The sequence below is a fragment of the Dermacentor albipictus genome, chromosome 4 (assembly GCF_038994185.2).
Source record: "Dermacentor albipictus isolate Rhodes 1998 colony chromosome 4, USDA_Dalb.pri_finalv2, whole genome shotgun sequence".
NCBI classification, from domain to species: domain Eukaryota; kingdom Metazoa; phylum Arthropoda; class Arachnida; order Ixodida; family Ixodidae; genus Dermacentor; species Dermacentor albipictus.
In genome coordinates this window covers 56,238,928-56,263,900 of record NC_091824.1, presented here as the reverse complement: position 1 = coordinate 56,263,900, position 24,973 = coordinate 56,238,928, and the positions used below count along the sequence as shown (strand labels likewise).

Here is a 24,973-nt window from a genome sequence, read left to right as displayed (position 1 = left end):
TCGCGGAAATGTTTATATGGGAAGACCATTTGTCTTAGGGAACTCGAGTTTGTTCACATATTTATTGGGCATGTAGACGGCAAAAAATTATGATGAATGACGGTTTTAGCTGAAAACGAGACCCCAGCATTAATAGCCTGCACGGCTGCTACGCCATTAAAATCCCAGATCATCATCAGCTTTTGTGAGATAGGCGAGTGGGACGATCCCCGTTCTTAAGTTCGGTACCTCCCCCTTCTCCCTCCCTCCCCGCCTTAGCAGCCAGAATAAACCTTAGTGGGACATTTATGAATGTGCAATGTTTCCTTAGGCAACAAAAATTTTAAGCTAGACCCACACTATAGCGCAGGCTCAACAAGAGTGACCACTTTTACCAACACGCTATGACTATCATTATCAAGTTAAACAGGTTTACCCTTATTACTGCCTCCTAAGGACGGAGGGATCAGTACAAGTACTGATTTGATAAAGCGGCCTTCACGGAAAACATTGCAATTGTGATTTATTGGTATTGAGAAGTTTCGAGCGAATGCAAATATCGCATTAGCCAACGGCGACGCCTTTTCGTATACATAAGCTCAAAGAGCGGTTGGGTGCGGCCCTCAGAGTTACGTGGCAGCATGGCCCTCATGCTGCAAGCGGGAAGCCCACGTAATGAAGGCTCTGTTGGCCTGCCAGTCAAAAAATAAACAGATGTGGCTGAATGAAAGCGTTGCCGTCTCGAGTTTTTTTTTTTTCCTACCCGTCAGCTGCACCACACGTCCCATAATTATTTTCCAAGTGATTTTCCAAGTAATTATTTTCCAACGAGATTTTTTCACGGGTGCACCTATCGCAATATAACGACGCGTTTAGGCGAAGGTCCACATAAACGACCTGCCTTTGTTTTTCTGCCACCATAGGGGCGTCGCACGAAAAAAGGCTCAGCAAGACCACGGCATGCAACAGCAATCGCCGTCGCTTCACATTGTGCACCTACAAGATTCCTTGAGTTTTTCTTGAAAGCGATGCTCACAGGCAGATAATTTTACGTCCAATGTTTTGCAAATAAGACGCCTTTTATGCATCCAGATGCGCACACTGGAATGCTACGCGCGTGGTGCTTTTTACACTATAAAGTGACGTGCGCGTTTATTCTAAAAACTTCCCAAGAGGATTGTTGCTTTCCTTGTTTTTGGTCCGCCATAGGTCAGTGGAATTCTCCATCGTAATTGGTCTCCTTCGTCTGCTTCGTTTGCTTACCAACAAGCAGTGCAATTTTTCGATTGCCTTGAAGGAGATAGCACCTACTACAGCGAGGTGCGTACGCAACAACTCCTTTTCTTGTATTTTTCGGGCAAACGAGGCAAGCAAAGATAGGTGCATTATTGAGCGACGCGGACAAAAAAAGTACAACTGCGTTGCAAAGTTTGAGCAAGAACCTATCTACCGTAGGCGCAAAACGTTAAACGGGCACTGGTTTAGTTAGTTACAATTATGTATGTATATAAACCACCTGACTTCGTATACCATTAAAACCAGTTGAAAGTTTGTGTTATTGTCTGTCGTCCCTCAGTCTACGTTACAAGTGGTGCGCAAATAACATTGATCGTAAAATCTTCTTTCAAACTTCTACAACATATGAATCCAGTTCACCATGTACCCTTCTTCAACTTTTTTATGTGGCTTGGCGTCGAGACAGTGTGTTTCATCGTGAAAACCGCTGCGTGTCATATCTCTTGGCTTGCGATTCGAGATTAATAGATTACTGAGACCATGACTAAAAGGGCGATATCATGCGCACCAGACCCCGGTCGCTGAGGACAATCATACGCGCTCCTTCTGACAAATTGTAGGTAAACGTAAACGATTTGCACGTCGTGAATACAAAAAAAAACCGCTTTATTTGTAATTTGTTTTCTCTGCACGACACTAGCACGAGCTCTAACAACATTATCATGTATATCAGTGCACCAGACGTTGCGCGAATAGAAGGTGCAGAATATGTATAACCGCCAACATGAAGTATACGTAGACCTTTCTATGTGCAAAGTGTTACATAACACCCCTTTCATGTGCTGGAAATTATGTTGCTTCACATGAAGTCCTTGTACTACAATCAGCAATAAAGAAAACGTTTGTGAATAAATAAAAAAAATACCTGTGTGATCTCGCTGATTTCTTCGAGTCGTTTCGTTGTGGGTGCCAAGCACGAACAGGTAAGTGCTTGTATTTGGTTCACGTGCTTCGTTAGAGTTTCATGAGCGGAAGAAATATACATTCTGTAGATTAGCAGGCTATAGGTGTCAATCTCATACCGACCTCTCTGCCATTTCATAAATAATTTTCCTCTTTCTGCGCATTCATCATATGAAAACGCGCTTCAAGCGCATCATTCGTGCCACTCCCGTTTAATGGTCAAAAGTATTTCTGAGATAAGAGTAAAAAGTGTAGATGTTTCAGTCGTCTTAGACCACATCATATTGCTTTTATTTACACTAAACTAGTGCGTCTTATGCAAAAATGTTCTGGAAGCCTTATCTGAAATCTGCTAACATTATTTAATTCAAGGAGATTATTACCCGTGCCTCAGCTACACTCCGCGTCCTATGGGACGAACTTATCCTTTCAGGCAAATCGCAGCAAGAATCCAAGAAATATTGAAGACATATTGATGACAGATTGAATTGCAGGTTGTTAGCATATTGCAAGTACTTTTGTGCAGTTAAAGGTTATGCATTTTTGCTTTCTCCACTCCTCTGCTTATGATACGCAGCATACAATCGAGTTATTGCCAAACATCAAGCGCCCCTTTTTCAAGCACATTCGCAGCTCTCTCTTATAGAATTGAACAATGCATTCAGAGCATATGAAGCGGGCAAGGTAATCAAGGTATATTGCACATTCAAGTATCAGCGCCTGTCACTTCCGTCTGAAAAAAAGAAAGAAATGAAGTGAAGCCTCCACCATCATTTAGCAATAAATTTGATGAGCCACAAATCTGTCTCTGAAGGAATTGAAATATTGCAAAACCACTGCCCTCCCAAATTCAAAGCGAACGATTTGCATGTTGGTTTGAGGCTTTCATTATTTTAATATGCACATCTCAAAGTTATGCTTTGCCACTCATGCATTACGTGATTATAGGAATTGATTTACGCTGGTTGGTGGACAAGAATGCCACAAGACCCACTGCTTCTTTTGTTGAAGGGAGAATGACGCCCTTGTGCAAGCACACAGCAAATTGCGCGCCATAGAGCACCCGTAAGCCTTGTTGGCTACGAACGGCACCCTAACTTCAGTGAGGGCACAATAGATAGAAACGTCTCCAAATGGCATGTGTGCGACGATACTAATTTACTATTTGCCCTACCTCCCCATGAACATGCAATAAATTGGTAAAAACCACGTTACCCCCCCTTTTTAATATTTGCAAAGAAAATCTGGCGTCTATTATGACGGGAAGTTCAAGCCATGTGCACCGTAGTGATGGCCAGTGTGACTTTTACATGACTTACAGCATAACCTTTCGCACACGTAGCGTATATCATTAGATGAAAGGTCAATGTGCAACGCAAAAAAAAAAAAAATCAGCGCTACTCTACACATACCAAATGTGAGAAAGACAAATGTAAAATAAGTAACCGCCAGTTTCTGGCTAGCTTATCCAAATAAAGACATCAAACTAACTAACATCGCCCTTATTTTGATTTTGTATCCGATACGTTCTGCGTCTAAGCAATGTGTAGTGCAATTATTTACTGGGAAGAAAATATTTTAAGTGCGAAAACTAGCAAAGGAAAAAAAAACAGTTCTGACGCAGCGCCAAATGCTACGATACCACGTTTTTAGCAGCAAGGGGGGAAATAAAGTAGTTGCGACAGTAATATAATCACTTAAGTTTTCGGTTGCGTTGTACTTTTGCTTACCTCACTTCTTTCTCAGATTTCTCGCAAAACACACTGCAGAATAGACTCATTTAGCCTGCGTAATGCAAGACAGGGGCGCAATTGAAACAATAACATATCTGTCAGCATTGCCAAGCATTGTTCTTACTCCTAAAACCGGTCGATGCGCGCCTGCTAGCCGAGCAGAATTGCGTGTAAACTATAGAATATTTCACCACACATTCAACATACCTGGTACTGTCCAATGTCGGTTACACTTGCCATCGCAATGTTATTAAGCATCACCATTGGTAGAGAAAAAGAAATAATGTGCACGACAAAAATAAATCCGACAACATTATATACCTCACACGAACAATAACAGTTGAGCAATGAAGGCGAAGCGCACTACATACCCCTGTATGCCCTGAAGCATTTAGTCTCGCATTTAAAGAAAAAGTGCACTACAGGCACTAAGTCACAAGAGAAAAGGTTTCGAAAGCGTAACTTTCCACAGCTCCTGACGACCGCTGTCAAGAGAAGACTCAAGTTCGGGTCACATAGTTTACTTTGCCAATAAACTGTGTATGTATCATGAAGGTCTATATATAATCTTACAAGCAGAATGGCAACGTTCTGCTTATTGACCGTTGCCATTAGACGAAGAAAATAGCGTCGTCAGCCTAATAAAATCACGGAGGACTTATGTTACTCGTTGACTTTGTAGACCAGAATGTCTAATTCCCACATTTACAACATATATTCGAGGTCAAGCAACCTTTCTGTATACGCATAACATATACGGAACAGACAACCATCCTCGAGTGCGAAGCCCGAAAAAAGAAAGCCTTCTGCTAGCAATCGAATAGCTACAATGACATGAAGCACATCATTGAAACACGAGAAAACATAAGAGAAATCACCCGTCATGTTTAATTGAAGTGTGCAAATAGTAAACAAACTGTAAACGAAATTGAAAGTAGACGAAAAGACAAGTTGCCACAGCTTGGAGCTGAACCTGCATCCTCCACATTGCAAGTGTGATGCATTAAGCTGCCACGCCGGTCGACCTCCCGCCCATTTCATGGGCGTTTGTGTATGTATGCAAAATTAACCACGGGAGTGTTAGCGAGCGCCGATCACGGCAATGGCACCGAATGTGGAACGTCCTTTAAACCGCAGGCATCACGTGTAATATGTGAAGTTAGCAGTAGGCGACCTGTCAAGCAACCCTGGTATGCTAGCTGAAGGCATTAAGGTTGCCATAGTCGAGACCCTCGCTGTAGTATATGTGCATTGAGCAAGAAGAGTCAAGGGAACAGCAATTAAAAAAAAAAAACTAAGATGAGCCTTCGGTTCCATGAAATTGCTGTGGCAATTATTAAGAAAAATATTTCGTAGCTAGTATCAGCAGTTGCATAGAAATTCGTGCACGTTGATTCTCCAAGGGCAACGCCGTTTGTTTGCACTTCTCTTTGATACTTGGGACCTCTTTCGATTCTATTAAACTATAATGAATAAGCTGTGACAGAATGATTGTTGTAAGATTGCGGCGCTGTGTTGGGAAGATGTCAATGAAATTTTCTTTATTGCAAAAACGAATGGACGAAGATGAGAGGCAGCTATTTCTTTCTTATCCTTTGCAAGCTGATGGTCACTATCGTGAGCTGGCGCTGTTTGTATCATGAAAAAGTCATCGGTAAAAAAAGGCAGTATGTCCGGCGCTTTCATTCATACTAAAGCGTTTGCAGGCATATAAATCTGTAATACTCGTGTAGCTGCGAAGCCATGCTCATGTCAGGTAAAGATTGATAATACATACATAAGATGCGTATATAGCTTAGAGGAGCTAAATAATAGGTTTGTGGTAAAATATGGTAGCGAATAAATAGCGTAATCATGTCATTTACGCCAGAAATGCGTGGACTGTTAAGGAAAGTCTGAACGATAAAAAAAAGTACAGATGTAATATAGCCAAGCGGTATGCTTAATGACAACGCAAACACACCGTTATTTGACCCTTAAAAAAACTCAATGCACAATTTACGCTGGTGCAAAAGCATGTACCATGTGTTGCGAACGGAAATACGCAAGTGTCTGCGTTTTCGAAGGCGCGTTCTCAGTGAACAACGCCAAGCGTTTTGAGCCAATGCGTGCAGCAAACACCTCGCGACGAGTTATTGCTCGTACGCGACTTTCATAATTTCGCTGCATTTCTTTAAGCCCACCAGTTGTAAACAAACGTGACTCGCAAAAAATAACAGAATAGAAAAGGTGACATAAAGGCGGTCATCATTAGAGAGGGCACAGCAATTAATTTGCGCTGAGACATGACATCCTTCACGCTTAAAATTTTGATTGTTGAGGTCCTTTTACGGGCCTCTACATCATTATTTGAATCCCTGAGTACTATTTAAATACCACGATAAAGACCATCCCAGGTATATGTACAATGCATAACCACCCAGCCACAAGGATTCTTGCGACCACGTAAAGCTACTCTAATAACTAAACCAATATTCTTACATAATCTAACCCCCTCGAAATGGAGTCTCAAATGTCTGACATGCCTGCATACCGTTTGTGTTTAATTGCTTCGAGAGTAGACAGAGACTCATAAGAGCTGTTTACCTGTATAAGGCACTAAAGCAAAAGGTAAAGCTTTCTTTAAATAATAGCACCAAACCCCTTAGTTCAGTTCAGCGTATAGATTGAGTTGCAAGACCAAACCGTGTGTTAGTCGTCCTTTTTGTGTGTGGCCAAAAGATAACCAAGTGAAACAGCACCACTGCCTTGGCGTGAAATAAAACTATTATATACATGAAACATACGTTCCCTTCGAAACGCTTGATGGAACCATCATTCAGTATTCATGACTATTGGCAAATAATAGTTGCCGCGTGGAGCAATGACGTAAGCGTCTGTGATAGCTGTGCTCTATAGGTTGAAGTTGAAGTTGAAATTTATTTGCACCATCACAATGCGGGAATGCTCGGGCAAAAAGTGAAAATCTGGTGGTCGCAGAACAGCCTATACACTTCCTTAACATGCAGGAACTTATTTACGGAAGTCGAAAATAATAAAGCAAGACGTGGCTCAGACGCGCATCGTTTTAAGTGCATTCTGAATGACATGGTTAAAGCACAGCGCTCACGATGCAATTCAGATGATAAAAATATAAATCCTCAAACTTTCATTGGGCACTGATCTGTCATAATACGTTGTGAGCGCATGAAACAGACACCTGGCCAGCCATCCTGCTTCAATACTAGTGTAATTGTTCACTTTCATAGGCATACGATTTTGGCAAGTAGTCACAGAGGTGCGCTGCTATTGTGATAGGTGTATCATGCGGTGATGAAGTGGTTGCTCGGAACTTCACACATACACACTTTCATTCCTATCAATTTTCGGATCAAATTGTTCACTATGTATACGCCGTCTGTCGTTTACATTTCTCAGTGTCGTTTATTTTACGAGTGTCTTGAGAAGCAGCTATTTGGAATCGCTTTGAAAGCGTATGTGTATCTGTAGAATATGTAAATCTTTGCGAATCATCTCGATTAACGTAAAGCACACTGCAGGCTATTATTGCATCACACAGGCGAACTTATTTATAAAACTTGACGTGAAGACGGCTGCCAAAAAGATGAGCAATTAGGTTCGTTCCGTTATCTCCAGATTCCTCTAAAGTGGAAAGCTGCATCAGCTTTGACTCGTTTGCTAATATGCAACACATATTGTGATTCATGTTAGGGCGTTGAGCTTGCGCAATGCCGGACGCGCTGGCAAAAGTCGTCTCTTGCAGCAACCCTCTGGCGAGCACACATGTATGTGTTCAACAGCGCCCGGTCAGTGTACATAGAGCGAACACGATAATAGCAATGAAGGTAGAAATCAGCGTACATCACGTGACGAAGTATTTATTCGAGACCTGAGGCGCGCCTGCGCAACTCTTTTCTGATACTCACTGCACGTTTTCTTCCAGAACGAAGCTGAACCCAGACACGGCACCTCGTGTGTAGCAAAGGGTACGTATGAAATGAAATTTTACACAGAGGCCAAGGATGACAGCACATTTTTAATCGGGAGAGTATACATTCCCAAAAGACGATTAAATAAGTGAAAAGTATTCCCCTGAGAAACTTTATTGCACTGTATGGGCCGGACAACGCGCTAAAGAACCACAAAACTCACGAACGGCATGAACCTCTGCAGCGATGCCTAAGCTTCGGTGATCCATTTACGTAAGTTGTCCGTGGTCCAGGAGGATCGTCCTAGAGAAAGAAATGGTGGACAGAGGTTAGTCACAACAAAATACTCTGTCTCTATTTTTAAGATGTTCGGAAATCCAGCCCCGCGAGAAACATTCAAGTAATTTTAACGTCGCCAGCAAAGAAGTGTAAACAGCAAGATCTACAACAATTTTGCATTGATTCATGATTCAATTCGGTTGCTATAGAAAAATTTGTTTGGCTTACTTATTTGCACAATAATTTCTTTAGTCTTACAGTGGAGCACGTTATGGGGCTAGTTGGTTCACAGCTTTCAGAAGATGACAGACAGAAGAAAGACAGGACAAAGCGCCCTGTCCTGCCTTTGTTCTTTCTTAGTGTGCTGTCTCTTTTGGCGCTTCATCTATTGAAATCCATTAGCCTGTGCTGCTTTAAAAAAATCACCACACATGTTAATCACGCCTAACTGATTCGATCGAAACAGAGATGTCTAAGTTTACGTTCAGCTATGTTGTTTTAACAGGAAAACAATGCGGCTTCGGGACACGCTTGTAGAGTAAAAAAAATTAAACAGTACGCTTTATTCTACTAGGGAGTATTGTAATATCGTGTTGCACGGCATGCGAGAGGAAAAATAACAATACCAGGGGCAATATTTCATTACTCACACATAACAAATTCATTTGTGCCCACTACACTTAGCTGTCGGTCGTTAGCAACACGACAACGATAAACACTGTTAGTATCTTCCAGTCATGGTTACGTGAAACAATGCGAATAGGCTCGTTAACGCTTTATTGAGTTAATATGACAAGAATCTAGTGTAACAGCTAAGTATCTCCATACTCTAAGTACTTTACGCCACAGCTGAGAAAGGCTGTCGCAATTTTTTTGAGGTGATGTTCTGATCTCATGCTCGGTGCGCGGCAGTGGTTCCACATATTTCATGGCCTATTTCCATTGATTATGGTCACACAAATTTTGCACCTATGAAGAACATAAATAGAGGTGCCAACCAATCGCCTTAGCAAGGAAAACTGCTCAGGTGTACTCGATCTAAAACGTCGCCGTAAAGAAGATTAAGAAACGATTAAACTAATTTAATGATGAACAACGATAAGGTATAAACATGGGAGATGTAATATCCAAAATCATCAACTAAAACTCGATGCCAATGTTATCGAGCAAACACATGAAAAGTTTGCTAATTTTACTAAATACGAGATCCGAAGGTGCGATAGCACAAAAAGCACGAGAAACCGCTGGCTTCGAGCAACTTACTCTGCGTATACAAACGTGTACTTTCCACTGTAAAACACTTCCTTTTTGCAGTGCGTTCTGTTGAGACACCTTAATTTTCACACCCTTCGCTTTAGCTGGTCGCTTTAACGATCGTGAACGAATTGACGACGACTTACATACATTTGTAGAGAGATTCGTGGTGCCAGGAACAGACACCCTGCAAAGCATATTCCTTTGGGGTTGACTTCTGTCTGAGCAAATATAGAGATCCTCCGTCATTTACAGCGTCATCTCCCTTCGCATAAATCTCGCAAGCGATGTATTTCTGATGTATTTCTGAGGTCACGGAGATGGTGACATCTTCGGTGGTTTGTGATGAACAGAGACACGATGACGCGAGCTGGGTCGGGTTTACGCCATGTCCTGCGTGAACTGTGCGCATACAGTTGCAAGATGTTAGCTTGAAGTCCAAAGGTACCACGAAATAAAAAAAAAAAAAGATTGCTTGTTTGCAGCCTGGGCATGCTGGTTAAAATAAAGTGGTGCAGTCTATACGTGCATGTGTTGGTTGGACCAGTGAAACAATTTCGCGTTGGAAAACTGTGTCAAAGCAAATTTTGCCGATTTCAGTGGTCCCCGAACTTTTTTCGCGACTGTACATTCCCGTAAACGCGACCGATAGGTTCCCGAAGAGCTGAAGTGTAATCGAAACGAGGTGGAAAAGCGTGCAGTTATGAGCTCGCATCAGTGAACAAGCCTCCGATCCAGCTTCCGGTCCAGATTATGTGTTAACATAATCTACCAGAAGTCACACAACCATGACAAGGCTATTAGCACTGATGCAGCGCCCAGTTGCCGGTTTCATTTATTTCTATTAATTTCCTCGTTCTCTGTAAGGAATGCTTCGGAGCAAGATAGCTATTAAAAAAAAACATATAATGGTAAGGAAATGTTTCCCTATCTCCTCCTACCACACCTTCCCGACACTAATATGAACTTGAATTTTCAGGTAATGTCCAAAAATAAAAAATTTGCTGAGTTGATCGAAGAGCGCGAATAATGCTGTCCTCCTAATGCGAGCACGCTTTGTCACAGCTAGAAACGGACGAAGACAATCTGCGTGAACGCAGCGTTTGTAAGAATGCATTAAAAAGAAGGTGCGACATCCGTTAAGTCCTCTTTGTGAATACAAGATATAACACCGAAACAAAGAAATAGCAAGCAAACCAATTTCATTGTTCTACATCAATGCGGTAAGTGGCTAACAAAAACATGAAATATTTCATATTAATACGCTGTAACGAAAAAACAAATAAAATAACGTATTTCTTGCTCCAAGCTATTAGCTGCGCTATTCTTCGTTTCGAATTTAGACTGGAATTAAAATTAATACAAACAAGAAATACATTGAAGTTCTAGCCCCGACATTAACGCCACATCGTTGCAGAATGCTTCAAGTTTGTAGAGGTTTCAGTGATCTTAAATTGTAGACGAGACAAATTACGGCCATTGTTGTTTCTGTTAAATATTTACTAGGTGCGCTGTTATCGATGTTATTGCGCAGTATAAAAGGGTAACGATTAAAAACTTTTTAATTGACTCACTTGGGCGAACGAGAAACGGTATAAAACTCGAACAACAGGCGCTGTTTTTTTTTTTTAATATGCAATCAGGTAACAAGCGATGGGCGTTTAGCAAACAGGACAAAATAGCGCTTTTATTCGGCCATATGCGAAGCTTTGAAAAAAAAAAGCAATTTAAACGAGCGCTTCCATACACATAGAGGCTACAGCATTTGAGTAGAATGAACAAATGCAGGCGAGCAGAAACTCGCCATTAAAATTGGAGCGTTGGGGGCCTCTCAGTTTTATGTCTGTAAGATGTCTGAAATCTGAATAACATTCGGCGCCAGTAAGTCGAATCTCTAGTAGGGCGAAACAAAGAAAGAATATATTAGTGTTGTGACTATGAGCTTTGATATCCAGCCTGTTGTCACTGTATATTTTGCTTATGTCGCAGGTGTTGTTACTCTTGATGTTCTGCGATTCACGCCAACAGCCGAAAATTCTCGTTCTAAAGGAAACGGCCCGTGCAAAAAAAAGAAAAAAAAAAGCCTGCAGCCAGAAATGCTTGCCTCTGAACGAAGCCGGCAGTGGGCGACATTTCGGGACGCCAGGCTCTTCTCCCTCGGCTGGCTTCTCTCTCCGCTCTTTGCAGGGGCCTCCTCCGGCCCGGCGCCATGTTGGACGGCGTCCCCGTCTCGGTTCCTCCTCCGCATCCTCCTCCCATCTTGATCCCGCATCCCTGCGCCGCATCCCGCGGGACTCCAGGGCTCCGGGACGACGGATGCGAGCGCTGATCTCCACGGCGCCTCCTGTTCGTATACTGAATGTATCCTGAGTAAGTAATCTTCCGGTATACCTTCAGTATACGTAACAGGCGACCCGAACAGATTTGGAAGCTGGGACGGGCTTGCGGGACATTCGAGCCCGTTCGCAACACGACGTCCCTCCTACACAGGGAAGGCAAAATAAATAAAGTCAAACGAAAGCAAGGCGTTACACGCAACATTCGTTGCCACGAAAGCAACGCGGGAACCGGACAGGTTAGAGGTAGAGCGCATATATCTAGCTGCGAAGGGACCGATCCTGCAGCCCATATTATACGAAACCGCGGCAGAATCGATCCACCCCGCATACCTCGTGCTTTTCCCGGCCCATCTCGGCGGGTCACAATGAAGGCAATTCCTCGAAGCTCCACGCTATGGCGGCGGAGCCCGGCACGGAACCCGATACGGCGAGGGCTCCCGGCGCCATGATTTACGCCGAACGTATACAGATCCAGTAAGGCACCGGGGACATATGATAGCGCTGGCCAGGGCATCGCGAAGTGATGGCTACGGAGGCGCCATTGGCCTCGCGCGCTCCTGCAAGGCCGCAGTTACGGTACACACTGTGCACGAGCTCGAGAGCTAGCGACCGCATCAAACACGGCGAACGCGAGACGTGCAAGGGCCTGTCCGGGATGCACACGACCAGAAATTACGGCAATGCGTAACTCACCTGTCCCTCGGGCAAGGTGGGCGCCGCTCTCCCCTGCTGTACGTCGTCGTTGGAAAGTGGCGGGCAGCAGCAGCGGCAGCAACAACAGCAGCAGCGTCAGCCCGGCTCGCGACAGCCCACTGTCCATCTTCGCCCTCGCTTGCAAAGGGGGGGCAGCCGTTACGAAACAGGCAGGGCGGCGTGCCTCCCCTCCACCCTCTCGGCGCGGAAGAAAAACGAGACAGCTCTCGCTGACCGCGCAGCGTTCTGCTGGCCACATTGGGAGTCGGTGGCTGCGTCGACGGTTGCCGGAGTAGGCAAACAGCGCCCCCGTGGCCGGCAGCGCGCGCGTTTTCTGGCTCGACTACGAGCTTGCCGGCCCGGCCTACGAAGTCCGGGCGGAAAAACACTGCTGCTGCAGGCGAACGGCCACGCGAACGCGCAGGCGAGGGTCGTGCAGGGCAGCCGACTTCTCCGCGCGGGCGGTTACCCCCCTGGGCTGGACGAAGGCTCGCAACAAATGCTCGCCTCTACGCGGGCTTTAATCTCCTTTCTTATCCCCCTGGCTCATAAAAGGGCGCCCTGCCTCTTTCCCCCCGCCGGGCGCGTGGCTGGCTGCGCCTCCTCGCGGCATCGGCGCAGTGAGGAGCCAGCCTCTCTGCCTGCGCCCTCTCCGCCACCTCCTCGGCACCCTCCTCACCCACCGGCCGACGCTACCGCTTTTGTCTGCACTAGCGGTGACGTCAGGCGCACTGTGTATGTGTGCGCCGTGCGGGCCAGGAAACAACGTTGAAAGGTGCCCCGAGGAACAAAAGCATGGGCCTCGCACGCACAGACGCATCTCGGCGGAGCAGGCGATCGCTTTTGTCTTCGCTCGGCGATCACGAAGCGAACACCGCAGGTGTGCGCGGACCGCCCCTCCATTGTTTTTGCTATTCGATCATCGATGTAATTGCGGCTCGTAAAGATGGCACCGGCTATTGATAGGATCCAACGAACGAGGCATCGAGAGCGCTCGAACCTCCGGGAAGAAGGTCGTGACGTACACGCGTTGTTCTTTCTCGTCCCTGTCGGGCCATTGTTCTCGCAGGCGTGATCGCGGATCGACCGCGATGCTCGAGAAGTTAGACCGCATAACTAAGCGAGGTGATGATAGAAACAACAGAAAAAAAAAGAAAGAACTAGAATGAGAACTGAGAAATTAAGGGCGCACATGTTACGCTGCGCGGTGCACAATCCGGTTAGTAGCGCCACGCGCAACGCAAGAAAAATAACAGCATAGCTTTTGTTTTCTTTCTTCATCGATCTTTCGAGAGTGCTCTGATCTTTTCACTTTGTGTTATCTCCAGCAATCGATTCCTCCGGCGCCCCTAGACGGCGTGGTCGGTGGGCAGGGGCAGTTTTGCCTCTTTTCTGTTTCTTTGCTTTCTAGTCAGGCGCGCGCTTAGGTTGCCGGGGGCAACGGCTCAGTTGCCAAGCGATGGCCTATGAGCGGCTCACCGCGGACCCTTCCCATCGCCCCTCCCCGCCGACAGCGGCCAATGGCGCCGTTTCTGTGACTCCATTTTTGCATGAGTAGAGAGAAGGTTCCGGCGAGGCGCGCATAGTGGGACGAACCCGCGCAGCAGGCGAGGCAGCTGAATGCCCGCCAGCTGCTAGCTTGCCTAGGTTACTCGCTTCGTTAGGAGAGGGCGGTGCATGTCGGCGCTTTTTTTGAGAGCGGCCTCCGGTGCTGGTATGCCACCGTTGCGGTCTCCAACCGCCATACTCACACGAAAAGAATTACTCTTTGTCCCCTTCTTGTCTTCTTACTATTTTTTTCTTCAGTCGTGTTCCAAGGATCGAGTTTGCTGCCGCTGTCCACCGCCTTCTTCGCCTCATACCTCGCACTGCCTTCAAACGGCCTGGGACCATAAAAATTAAATCCTGACTTATCTGTCATTGCACTAATTGCAAGCAGCCACTGAAATTGCAGACGTTCACTTTCACCTATTGCTTCTTTCCCCCCTAAGATGTAGAAATTCGTTTATGTCCGATGAGAATAAAAAAAAAAAAACTGTAACACGTAAAACGCTGAAGCATAAGGAATTTGAGTGGATGAGCAGTCTTCTTTATTGAATCATACAGCGCGTTTAGAAGCTGCACTTTCAAGATGTAAGAAAAAGCGCTGACGCAGTGGAAGCTGTTCTACCGTGTACATTTCGCCAATCCCGGCGTAGGCTTTCAAGCGATTGTTACGCTTCGTCGAAATTTTGCTGAGTCGCAGTTCCGCGCTGTTGAGTTTCCCCGCGAAGCTAGATGAGATGGCTAGGGAGCCCTGAATTCGGATACATGTAGAATGCCATAGAAGCCATGCGCTCAGTAAGAAAGAAAAGAAAGAAAGGAGAACTTCGTTTCGGCAACCACTTTTAAACTGCTACAAATAATATATGCACTAGCCATTGCAGAAACTTCAGAATTGTGGAACACTTCCACAAAGGGAATGCTGGGAGAAATCATCTGCCATGTTCCTTAGGCTTAAGAATTTGGGAATGCAGCAGAACATCAGATCATTGGCTAATTACATTACAAGCACAAACGATACATTTCGACAGCGACAGCCGAATTGTCAATAGCTGGTGACCGACGGTTATGCCATATATACTGTAATTCTACCAGCTGAAGTTTCCATGAGACATCCTTGGTTACATCCAGACATCCATGCACATTCCAAATTCCTTATAGTTACTTGGTTAGCAATTACATTTATCGAGATATGGAAAGAAGGAATCTATTCTACCTAAAGTGTCTCTATCGATTAAGGTGCTTCTGTATGTTGGCCAGCAAGTAAAGATGAGAAGAGAGGCAAGTTGCTAAATGCTCCTTTATGCTCAGCCCGAAAAAAATGAGAAATGTAGAACACAAGCCGCCGCACCGAGAAAATACCACACAGAGCAGCGGGTAAAAGAGTTAACGAGAACTATGAGAGATGTAGATGAGTACGCGAAGTACGGCGTGAACAGAAACAAGTGCCTGACAGGTAAGCCAATCGCATACACCAAGTAAACCGAGATCCGCGCAGCTCAGGAATTCTCTTAATTGCATCGAACACTGCGTATGCTCTTTAACGTCTAACCGCGCATGGTAGCACATCGTCAATAGCAACAGCATTAGACAGGTTGTGCCAAGGAACCAAACGGATACTCGACAAACAGAATCTAGTACTGAACGAGAACTCATTAACAGAGGTCTGTCAGGCGTGAAAACAGCAAAGCAGATTATCTCTAAGACCTGAAGGAGCGAAAGCGCCATTATGTCATTTTGCTTTTGGGACGGTGTATAGGAATTGTGAACACACATTAATGTGAAATTGGTTATGAAGGAAAGGTATACCGAGTATTACTGAGGAGGCTTCCCTAGTAAGTAAGATGGAAGAGATGATGGTTAACACCCCCCCCCCCCTCTCCCCCGTAAATATATCAGTGCGAGTTATTAAGAAATTTAGAGAAAATATTCACAATTTCAATTACCCGTCTTGCGATAAGTAGACACCACGAGATAAAACACATAACATATTACGCTGCCTGAAATTTATTGTGAACTTGTGCTGTACAGCATACATAACCGTTTTCAAGCGCATACCTTATCTCTGCCGCAAGATTAAGCCTCCCCGCTTGGTGCGCTAGTGAATAATGCACAGCTACATTTCCACAGCCATTGTCGGCTGCCAGCGATCGGGTAATGCACCTGAAGAACGGAGAGGCAGTTGTCACCACATTCTCGCCTTACCGCCAATATTTTCACCCCACATGTTATACCAGTAATTCGGTTCCTTGAGCGCTGTATTTTTTCTTTGTTTTCATTCTCTTCAAGCGAGTGCGCTATCTCATTGCTTGAATGGTAGAACGTGTTCTGCAGCCGAATGAAACCTGTTTTATCCGTCGGAAGTCCTGCAGCCTGAGCAGAAACATAGAACTAAAGAAAGAAAGAGAGAGAGAGAGAAAACAAAACACAACAAAAGACAAGTAGATATGCAGCCACGCGGCAATCGAGGGAAGCATAGACAGGAAAAACCGGGCTCTCTTTCGTAAACCAGGCAGCGGCGTATGCCAGCGACGCTGAGCTGGAAGGCCAAGCTATGAAGGGGCACGGGGTCCTTTCTCATTAGCTCTCTTTTCGGGACTTATATCGTGCCAGGAGATATGCGGAGATGGGTATATACGCTCACACTGAAACGAATGCGATAGCTAGGATCGCCGCAACGTCAGAAGTCAATCGTTCTAGACAACAAGCAGAGGGGTGGTTGTTCGAGCATTTATCTTCTATTCGAACATTCATATATTGCTTTCGAGTAGTAAGGGTAAACTTAATACCAGAATTAGTATAGCGTCGATCAGGCCTGTTATGCAGATAGCCACCGAGTCCCGCCTGATATACGACACACCACAAAAATCAACAACTAATACTTAAAAAGAAAATCAACATTGAGCGCATCGGTACTTTGTGCCCAGAATGTGCCCTCAGCTCATATGTTCAAAGTCCGAGAAGGAGATGAATTATCTAATAAACCCGCTTGATGGGATGAAAGAATGCACAATTTTGCAACCTATAGAGAGAAGCCTATACACATGGTTACCGAATGCAAGACTAATTATATGGCACGGTTGGTAACCTTTCTTTTTTTTCTTTCGGCATCGTCGCCACGTCGCTGCCCAAAACAATCAATTCTTAGTGAAAGGGGCGAAGTAATGATGATTGCAATGACGACGATCACTTTCTCGAAATATTGAATTTGTTCCTGCGTGTTTTCCTTATTGTTTTTAAATAGAATGGTAAACTGTTTGGCTAATTGGGTCGGCATATCTTGCCGAGGGGAGTGCAGAAGTGGTTCCGAAAAAGGAGACAAGATAGGAAGGACGCTCTTTCCTGTCTTGTCTCCTTTTTCCGAACCACTTCGGCGCTCTCATTTGAAAGATATTCTTGACTATATCTTTAATTACTTCCCTACGATGGCGATCGGCGGTCAGAATGTGAAAAGAGAAAGTAACCCCCTTTTTTTATAACGGTAAAGAGACCTCAGTATTGTGCACTGTTTACAAAAGCAGCTTTGATGCACGCAGAAGTCTCTCCAATTAGCTCGCAATGCTATATGCTCTTGCGAAATGTTATTTACAGCAGTAACAAGTCTAAGGGATAAAACATCCTGGCGTTATTTACGGTACCTGTCTTTAATTACATAACTTGAATTATTTTTTATTCGGCTACCCTCATTTTCCATGCCTCTCTTGACAGAAACGCAGCATTGCTTACTCTAACTCGTTTTGAGTCAAAAATATTTTCAGTAGCGTTTCCTTAACATATCTTATTTTGTGACTACCTCAAGGCCTAGTTGATCTATCAGTTAGAGTGACTGTCAAATCGGCGAGACTATTTTCTCAGTACTTAAAGAACATAAAGATACAGCGTTACCAGTTGCAAGACTCCGCACCTGTTGGTATTTGGAAGGAGGTAAAATGTCTTGTGTTCTGACGAATAATTAATAAACATGGGTGCACTCAACCATAGAAAATTACCTTGAGTTCTTTTTATCTGTTGTTATATTATTAAGTTATGAGAAAAGAGAACATCTAGTGTTATTCTTAGGACGAGATATGTAATTCCTCAGCAACGCTATAAAGCTACACTAATTGACGACTTAGTACACGTATTATGCTGCAAAATACTTGAGATATTCGTGCTGTTTATGAAAAAAGTGTGGAATAAAACACTTAGTAGCTAACTACATAGATCTCTCACTAATGTTAGCGAATGCGAGAAGAAGATTGAGCACTTATTGTGCCACTGTCTTCAATTTCAAGCACAAAGGCATTTTTTTGTCCGGCACATTGAGGAAACTAGATGGCGCTCCTTTGAGTGAACAGACAGTACTATACCAGCGTCCCCACTGATCATCGGCTCAGAAGGAAGTGAAGGCACTTTTGTGCCTTCTCAGAACGTCTGGTTTGCACGAGCGGCTTTGACTCCAGTGCTGTCCATGCACGTCTCTAGTACGTCCTAGTACAGCGTAGGATAGCCAACCAGACTCCTGAGTGGTTAACACCCCTGCTTTCCTTATATTCCTCTCTCTCTTTCACACACACTAAACAGGATGCTATCACACGAAATGTTAACATGCCCCCTTTAATCAGGTCGGATGCGAATTACAGCGAAAACTGTATAGGGTAGCAGATAGCTTTTAAGCAAGTGATAATGTTTCGCAATGTACTTGCCATTCACATGCAATGGTCAGTGTGCTTAATTTTTATCATCATAATTAAACGTTTTTCTTGTCAAGGCGCTTGAAAGAAACTTAAGATTGCCATGGGCGTCATTATTCGGCACGGATATAAGGGCACCGAAACCAGGGAGCGACAGAAAACTTTTCGCTCGTAAATTGGGAGGGATCTTTGACACTGGCAGGAATACCTTCACTGATGATTTGTTCAGCAGTAGGATTGGCGGAAATCATTCCTTAGGGACAATGCTAGGGCAAGAATCTTTCGAGCACGTATTTTCTGGGCTGGGTTGAAGTAATATTTGCGAGAGAAACCAAAGTCAAAAGAATAGCTGAGGAGTAACGTGGCGGCTTGGCTGGTGAAGTGTCATTCAACGCTGTTAATTTCCCAGGAAAAGTGGCTTCTCTCGTCATCCATTCAGGTTATCTATTTTTTACATTTGGCTATTCTTTCAAGCGGCCTCACAAATATGCAATACATCATCATCTTCTAATCATTTTATGCATGTTGCGTGCAGTGCATGTTTAGTCATTGATAATATATTGTAAATATTGTCAAAATACATCGACATTGCTTTCACTTAGAAGTTGTTGACGGCACCAACTACTTACTGTTGGGATTCCGTTGCGTTTTATAAGGTGTAAATCTTGTTTCACGACTAGACACATTCAGATAGGTGGATTCCGGTTAAATATTGGCAAATACGTCATTGAAGTTTTATTTCATTGGCAGTCTTAGTCAAGGAGCTGCCGAAAATGGCGGCACGCTCTGCACAAATATAGCACTTCACGTTCTATATTTTTATGTGGTACATTGAGCGTGGTTTACTCTCAATCTTTTCAAAGTACAAACGTTTGTTTAGTATCACAATAATGAGCTGATAACGCCACCGCAGGTTTTCCACAATTAGCAGTGTCTGTCATGGCAGACACCATCCGCTATCCAGAGAGCCCCATATGTTAGCACCGGTAAAATTCACTTATTGTACACCTTCCTTTTCAATGATAATTGTGAGCTTCCAATTAGAAGCTGACAATGTCTGCCGTGTGCGATCCAACCCATTTTTATTCTTCTATGAATTTCCTTCTCGCGATCAGGGTTCCCTGTGATTAATTGTCCTAGGTAAACGTACTCCTCCACAGACTCTAGTGGCTGACTGGCAGTCCTGAACTCTTGTTCCCCTTGCCCGGTTATTCATCATTATCTTTATCTTCTGCATATTTACCTTCAACCACACTCTTACAGTCTCTTTGTTAAGGTCCTCAATCATTTGTTGTAACTCGTCTGCAGTGTTGCTGAATAGAACAATGTCATCGGCAAACCGAAGGTTGGCAGAGACTTGGAGACTGACAAAGGAGCTTGAGAAGAAGTTAAGGACCGCACAAAGAGCGATGGAACGAAGAATGCTAGGCATAACGTTGAGAGAGAGAAAGAGGGCGGTTTGGATCAGAGAGCAAACGGGTATAGCCGATATTCTAATTGACATTAAGAGAAGAAAATGCCGTTGGGCAGGTCATGTATTGCGCAGGTTAGATAACCGTCGGACGATTAAGGTTACAGAAAGGATACTAAGAGAAGGGAAGCGCAGTAGAAGATCGCAGAAGGCTATGTGGTGCGATGAAATTAGGAAATTCGCGGGTGCTAGTTGGAATCGGTTGGCGCAGGACAGGGTTAACTGGAGATCGCAGGGAGAGGCCTTCGTCCTGCAGTGGACAAAAATAGGCTGCTGCTGCTGCTGCTGATGATGATGATCCAGAGAGCGTCACAACTTCAGCCTTATCGGACCACTTCTTTATTTTATTTTATTTGTACATACTGCATGCAGCCCGATTGGGCTATTGCAGGAGTGGGCGTGAAAGGCAGAGCAAGGATAAATAATATATAATACAGGCAATACGAACAATACCAACCAATACAAACCAAAACTATTGAAGGGCCGCCAAGAATAAGTTTAAAAGAAGAGAACGAGTAGGCCCAGGGAAAGAATCCCCGCATTCGATTACACAGGTAAATAAACTGTATTTAAAGGTGTCCGTGCGGGCAAAATAAGTCGCAATATTTAGGTGATGATGACTTCTTGTATTAGATGGTTTTGCAGGAGTTAGGTAGTTATATGAAGATATACGGCAAGAGGAGTTAATAATGCAATACAAAAACTTCAGTGATTCCGTGCGTCGGCGATCTGAGAGCGGTTGTAAGCCTAGGGATGAAAGCTCTGTATAAGGTGAAAAAACCCTATCGTAAATATGACATGAAGCGGATCGCTTTCTTTTGGATGACCTCAATCTGATCAATGTCGCACTGTTTGTGCGGATTCCAGACAGGTGAAGCATATTCTTGTATAGGCGGGATTAGCGATTTATACGTCAGTAGTTTAGTATCCCTTGGGGCTGTGGTCAATGTGCGGCGCAGATAGCCTAACTTTTTCAATGCATTTGAGGTTTATAAATATATGTGCTTCGACCAAGACATACTGCGTGTGCAAACAAAAGCAAGGTATTTATATTCACTAGCGCTCTGAATAGGAGTATTACTAAATTTAAAAGTAAAAACGGAAGGCGTCGTTTTATTAGTGAAAGTCATAACAATGGTTTTACGGATGTTAATTGTCATTTGCCAGGTAGCGCACCAAGAGCTAACATTAGAAAATGGTTTTTGAAGGTGTAAATGGTCATGAAAGCAGGAAATCTTATGATATAATACACAGACATCAGCATACAAACGTATATTTGAGGTTATGTGACGAGGCAAATCATTTTTAAAGATTAAGAAAAGCAACTGACCCAGCACGGAACCTTGTGGCCCTTCTGAGGGCACCTCTGCCACCCTGGAATTACCTCTGTTAAAGGACACAAATTGAGATCGATCGGAAAGAAAACTAGAAATCCAGCTGAGAAGGCGGGGATTATTAAGGATGGCGTCAAGTTTATACATCAGTTTCGAGTGAAGCACCGTATCAAATGCCTTTGAAAAGTCAATGAAGATTGCGTCAATTTGGTTGCCCGTGTCGAAGTTAATACAAATGTCATGTGTAAATTCACTTAGCTGTGTTAATATGCTGAACCCGCGTCTGAAGCCGTGCTGGACATTAGTTAGTAATTTATACGACTCAAGGTATTCCATAATGTGTTTGTAAATAACGTGCTCTAACATTTTACACAAATGAGAGGTTATAGAAATTCGTCTATAATTAGATAAAACGTGTTTGTCACCGGTCTTGAATAAAGGAAAAACTTCAGTCATTTTCCAGGATGAGGGTGCTGTAGAGGATGTCAGGGACTTGCGAAATATGACAGTGAGGTAACGACAGATCCATAATGAGTACCGTACCAAAAACAAGTTCAGAATTGCATCTGGCCCGGCAGACTTCTTAATATCGAGTTTCAATATTAAGTTCAACACACCTTCTTCGGTAATGTTAATGTCATTGATGGATACGTCGCTACGAGCAATGGTGTCTGGTTGGATGACATTGTTGTCACGAGTGAAATGGACTGGAAATACTCATTAAATGCGTTTGATATATAAAATGGATAATTGGTAGAATCATTGTTAGTCACCATAGAAGTAGCCGTCGTATCACGTACCAAAACAGACGACCAAATTTACGCGGGTTGGTTTTCAGTAGGTCCTGCAGCTTCACATGGAAGAAGAAATTCTTAGCGCAGTTAATTTTCAGTTTAAGCTCGTCTTTTGCTTTAATGAAACTCACCTTGGCTGCCTGATTGTTTGAGCGCCTCTTGCACCTTAGTCTATTTACACGACGTGTCAAATGTAATAAATATATCTTGCGTCATCCAGGGAATTTTCAAATTTTCCTTCTTTGTTTTGAAAGGAATAAAACACTGAACACTTTTTTAACCAAGCATTCGAAATAAGTTACCGATGTGTTAACATCACAAGTAGGACTTAGTGCAGCACATTCTTCAAAACCATCAGACATAGTGTCTATTATTGAAACATCATCAGCGCGATTAAAATCAGGAAATGTAGAGAAAACTAAATTCTGCTTAGTGACCGAGAAATTTAAGGAGACAAGAACGGCCTGGTGATGAGAAATTCCCTCAATGACATTACTTCTTTAACCTTTTGCAACAATGTTAGAACTAACGAAAACCAAATCGAGCAGAGCACCAAATCGTGTAGGTTTATTGGTAATCTGGACAAGCTCGAATAAAAGAGAAAAGGAAATTAGTTCTCTATTTATGAAAGTCTCTTTCACAAGTGTTAAAGTAGGCAAATGAATGCCGGGGGCATTAAAATCACCCATGCAAATTAGGTTACCCGCATTTAGCTGCTGGTCGTTAATATAGCGACTAAAAGTTAAAACGTGGTCTACAGAGGAACTTGGTGGACGCTAAACAACGTCCATCATGACATGTGCTTTGTCTAGATAAAGCTTACACCAGACCGATTCTATGTCGCCTGGTGGTGACAATCGTGAAAACTTGAGATCCGACCGAAAAAGCAAATTCATTTATCTACAAGTGAACGAAATTCATGACTGATACAAGGCATACGCATTAAATAGTGTCTTACTGGCGCTAGTACAATATTTTTTTAGAATTGTTCCATCGCAGCGGGACGATCCACTTTTTAAAAAATTTCGGCTTAACAGTCGCAACAAACTTGTGCTTAATATTAAAAAAATACCTAAAGTAAGATTAAAGAAAAAACATACCAAGTCAATTTTCCGGTTGGATAGAAGACAACGTGTTCGTACTTATGTTCACACGTTATAGATGCCAATAAGGGCCACATGTCTCTCTAGGAGCACATAAGGACCACATATTTCTCTAGGGTGTGAATGAACCTTTTATACATGCCCGAAATTTCCTCGCGATAACCTCGTGTGTATTCAGTAGCTTGAAAAAAATGGCCAGGCTTAGCTTGGTTAAGCCAAGAATGCGTTGCATATTGCGCGAGTTGGGACCCAGCTTTTCCTCCGGCTGTCGTGACGTCACGTCACGTGGTTGCGCTAAAGGTCAATGGTGGCTGCCCGGCCGCGCCCAAGGGCTGAACTGAGTGATTGCAATATGCAACGCATAGAAATAGAAGCAACTTAATGACAAACATAGCAAATTTAAAAGAGAATAGACCCACATATGAGACGCGCAGCAATGAACAATGGCTCATACCCTCAATGGTGGCTGCCCGGCCGCGACCAAGGGCTGAACTGAGTGATTGCAATATGCAACGCATAAAATAAGTTGTTACCAAGCATGTGTGAGTCCATAAGAAAGTGGCAACGACACTATGGATGAAACGTAAATTTCGTTATACATCTTAAGTCAACAACGATACTCTATTTACAGCAAGATATTTGTGCATCATAACTTACTCGCATACAACACAACGTTATGCTTTTAAGAGACGTGCGCTCGGTTTGACTGAACGCCCGATAAGTTATAAGTCACAAAATAGCGAGCTGCTAAGTAAGTTACTGTTGCTACAAATACAATTATTTGGAATTCTACGCCGTATTTGGTCATCTTCTTCCCAAGGGCAGCATTATACAGTGCCTCATTAATTTAATAGGTAGGCGAAGCTTCGCCAGTCATGGCGATGAGGTATTTGCATAAGGAAGTCAAAGCCTTCATTGAAACAATTCCAATCTCCGGTTGCCTTGGCTGGATTGCAAACCATGGATTTACAACCAAGCATGACGTTCGGTTCCCTCAAGAGCTACGCAAAAATAAAGGTGGTCCGTAACGTGCGCTCCTCGGATTTTTATATATATATATATATATATATATATATATATACATATATATATATATATATATATATATATATATATATATGTGTGTGTGTGTGTGTGTGTGTGTGTGCGTGTGTGTGTGTGTGTGCATGCACTGTTGTGTTTATTTGTTTATTGATCTATTCCGTTATTGTTGTAAACTGGGCATTTGTTGTTTGGAATAGCTATGGCTTGTAATAGTGTTACAATCAGATTAATTTGAACTTCTCAGGGAAACGTTCAAATTTTCTATGTGTCTGCGCATAGAATGGCGAATATCACAGCCTTATACCCCTGCTAATTCAGTTTACGTTCTTATCAATCATACATAACACACCAGTAAGCAAAGAATAGGTTGCGAATGTTGCATGTGTAGGAGAAATTCTATAAAAGCCATTGTAATAATTGTATTAGTTTTTCATTAAGCGAGCGCGTAGGGCTCGCCGACTTGTGTTAAGTCGTATAGTGCATGCCATTTCCATCCCTTGAAAGGAACAAGAAGGCGCAAAGAATTTAACACATGCTTAAACGCGTTCTCGACGTCGAAAATACGCTTTTTTTCTTTGTGCAGTTTTTTAATTAAAAGAAAACGCAC

The 24,973-nt window shown here is 43.5% G+C and overlaps 1 protein-coding gene and 1 long non-coding RNA gene across 3 annotated transcripts in view; one reads left to right on the top strand and one right to left on the bottom strand.

The window, feature by feature from the left end:
• Window positions 1-7,926: 7,926 nt before the first annotated feature.
• Window positions 7,927-24,973, bottom strand: part of LOC139059093 (uncharacterized) — a 163,806-nt gene continuing 146,759 nt past the window's right edge. The window contains exons 3-5 of one of the 2 annotated variants that reach the window (XM_070536996.1): window positions 11,478-11,855; window positions 9,520-9,775; window positions 7,927-8,143 (exon numbers count right to left, since the gene is read on the bottom strand). In XM_070536996.1, the coding sequence (XP_070393097.1) occupies window positions 9,755-9,775; window positions 11,478-11,855 (399 nt within the window). In that variant the 3' untranslated portion in view covers window positions 7,927-8,143; window positions 9,520-9,754. The remainder of the gene's footprint in view (window positions 8,144-9,519; window positions 9,776-11,477; window positions 11,856-24,973) is intronic. The other variant, XR_011513895.1, reaches the window with a different exon arrangement.
• Window positions 11,607-24,973, top strand: part of LOC139059095 (uncharacterized) — a 36,387-nt gene continuing 23,020 nt past the window's right edge. The window contains exon 1 of the long non-coding RNA XR_011513900.1: window positions 11,607-11,743. This is a non-coding gene — a long non-coding RNA (uncharacterized lncRNA). The remainder of the gene's footprint in view (window positions 11,744-24,973) is intronic.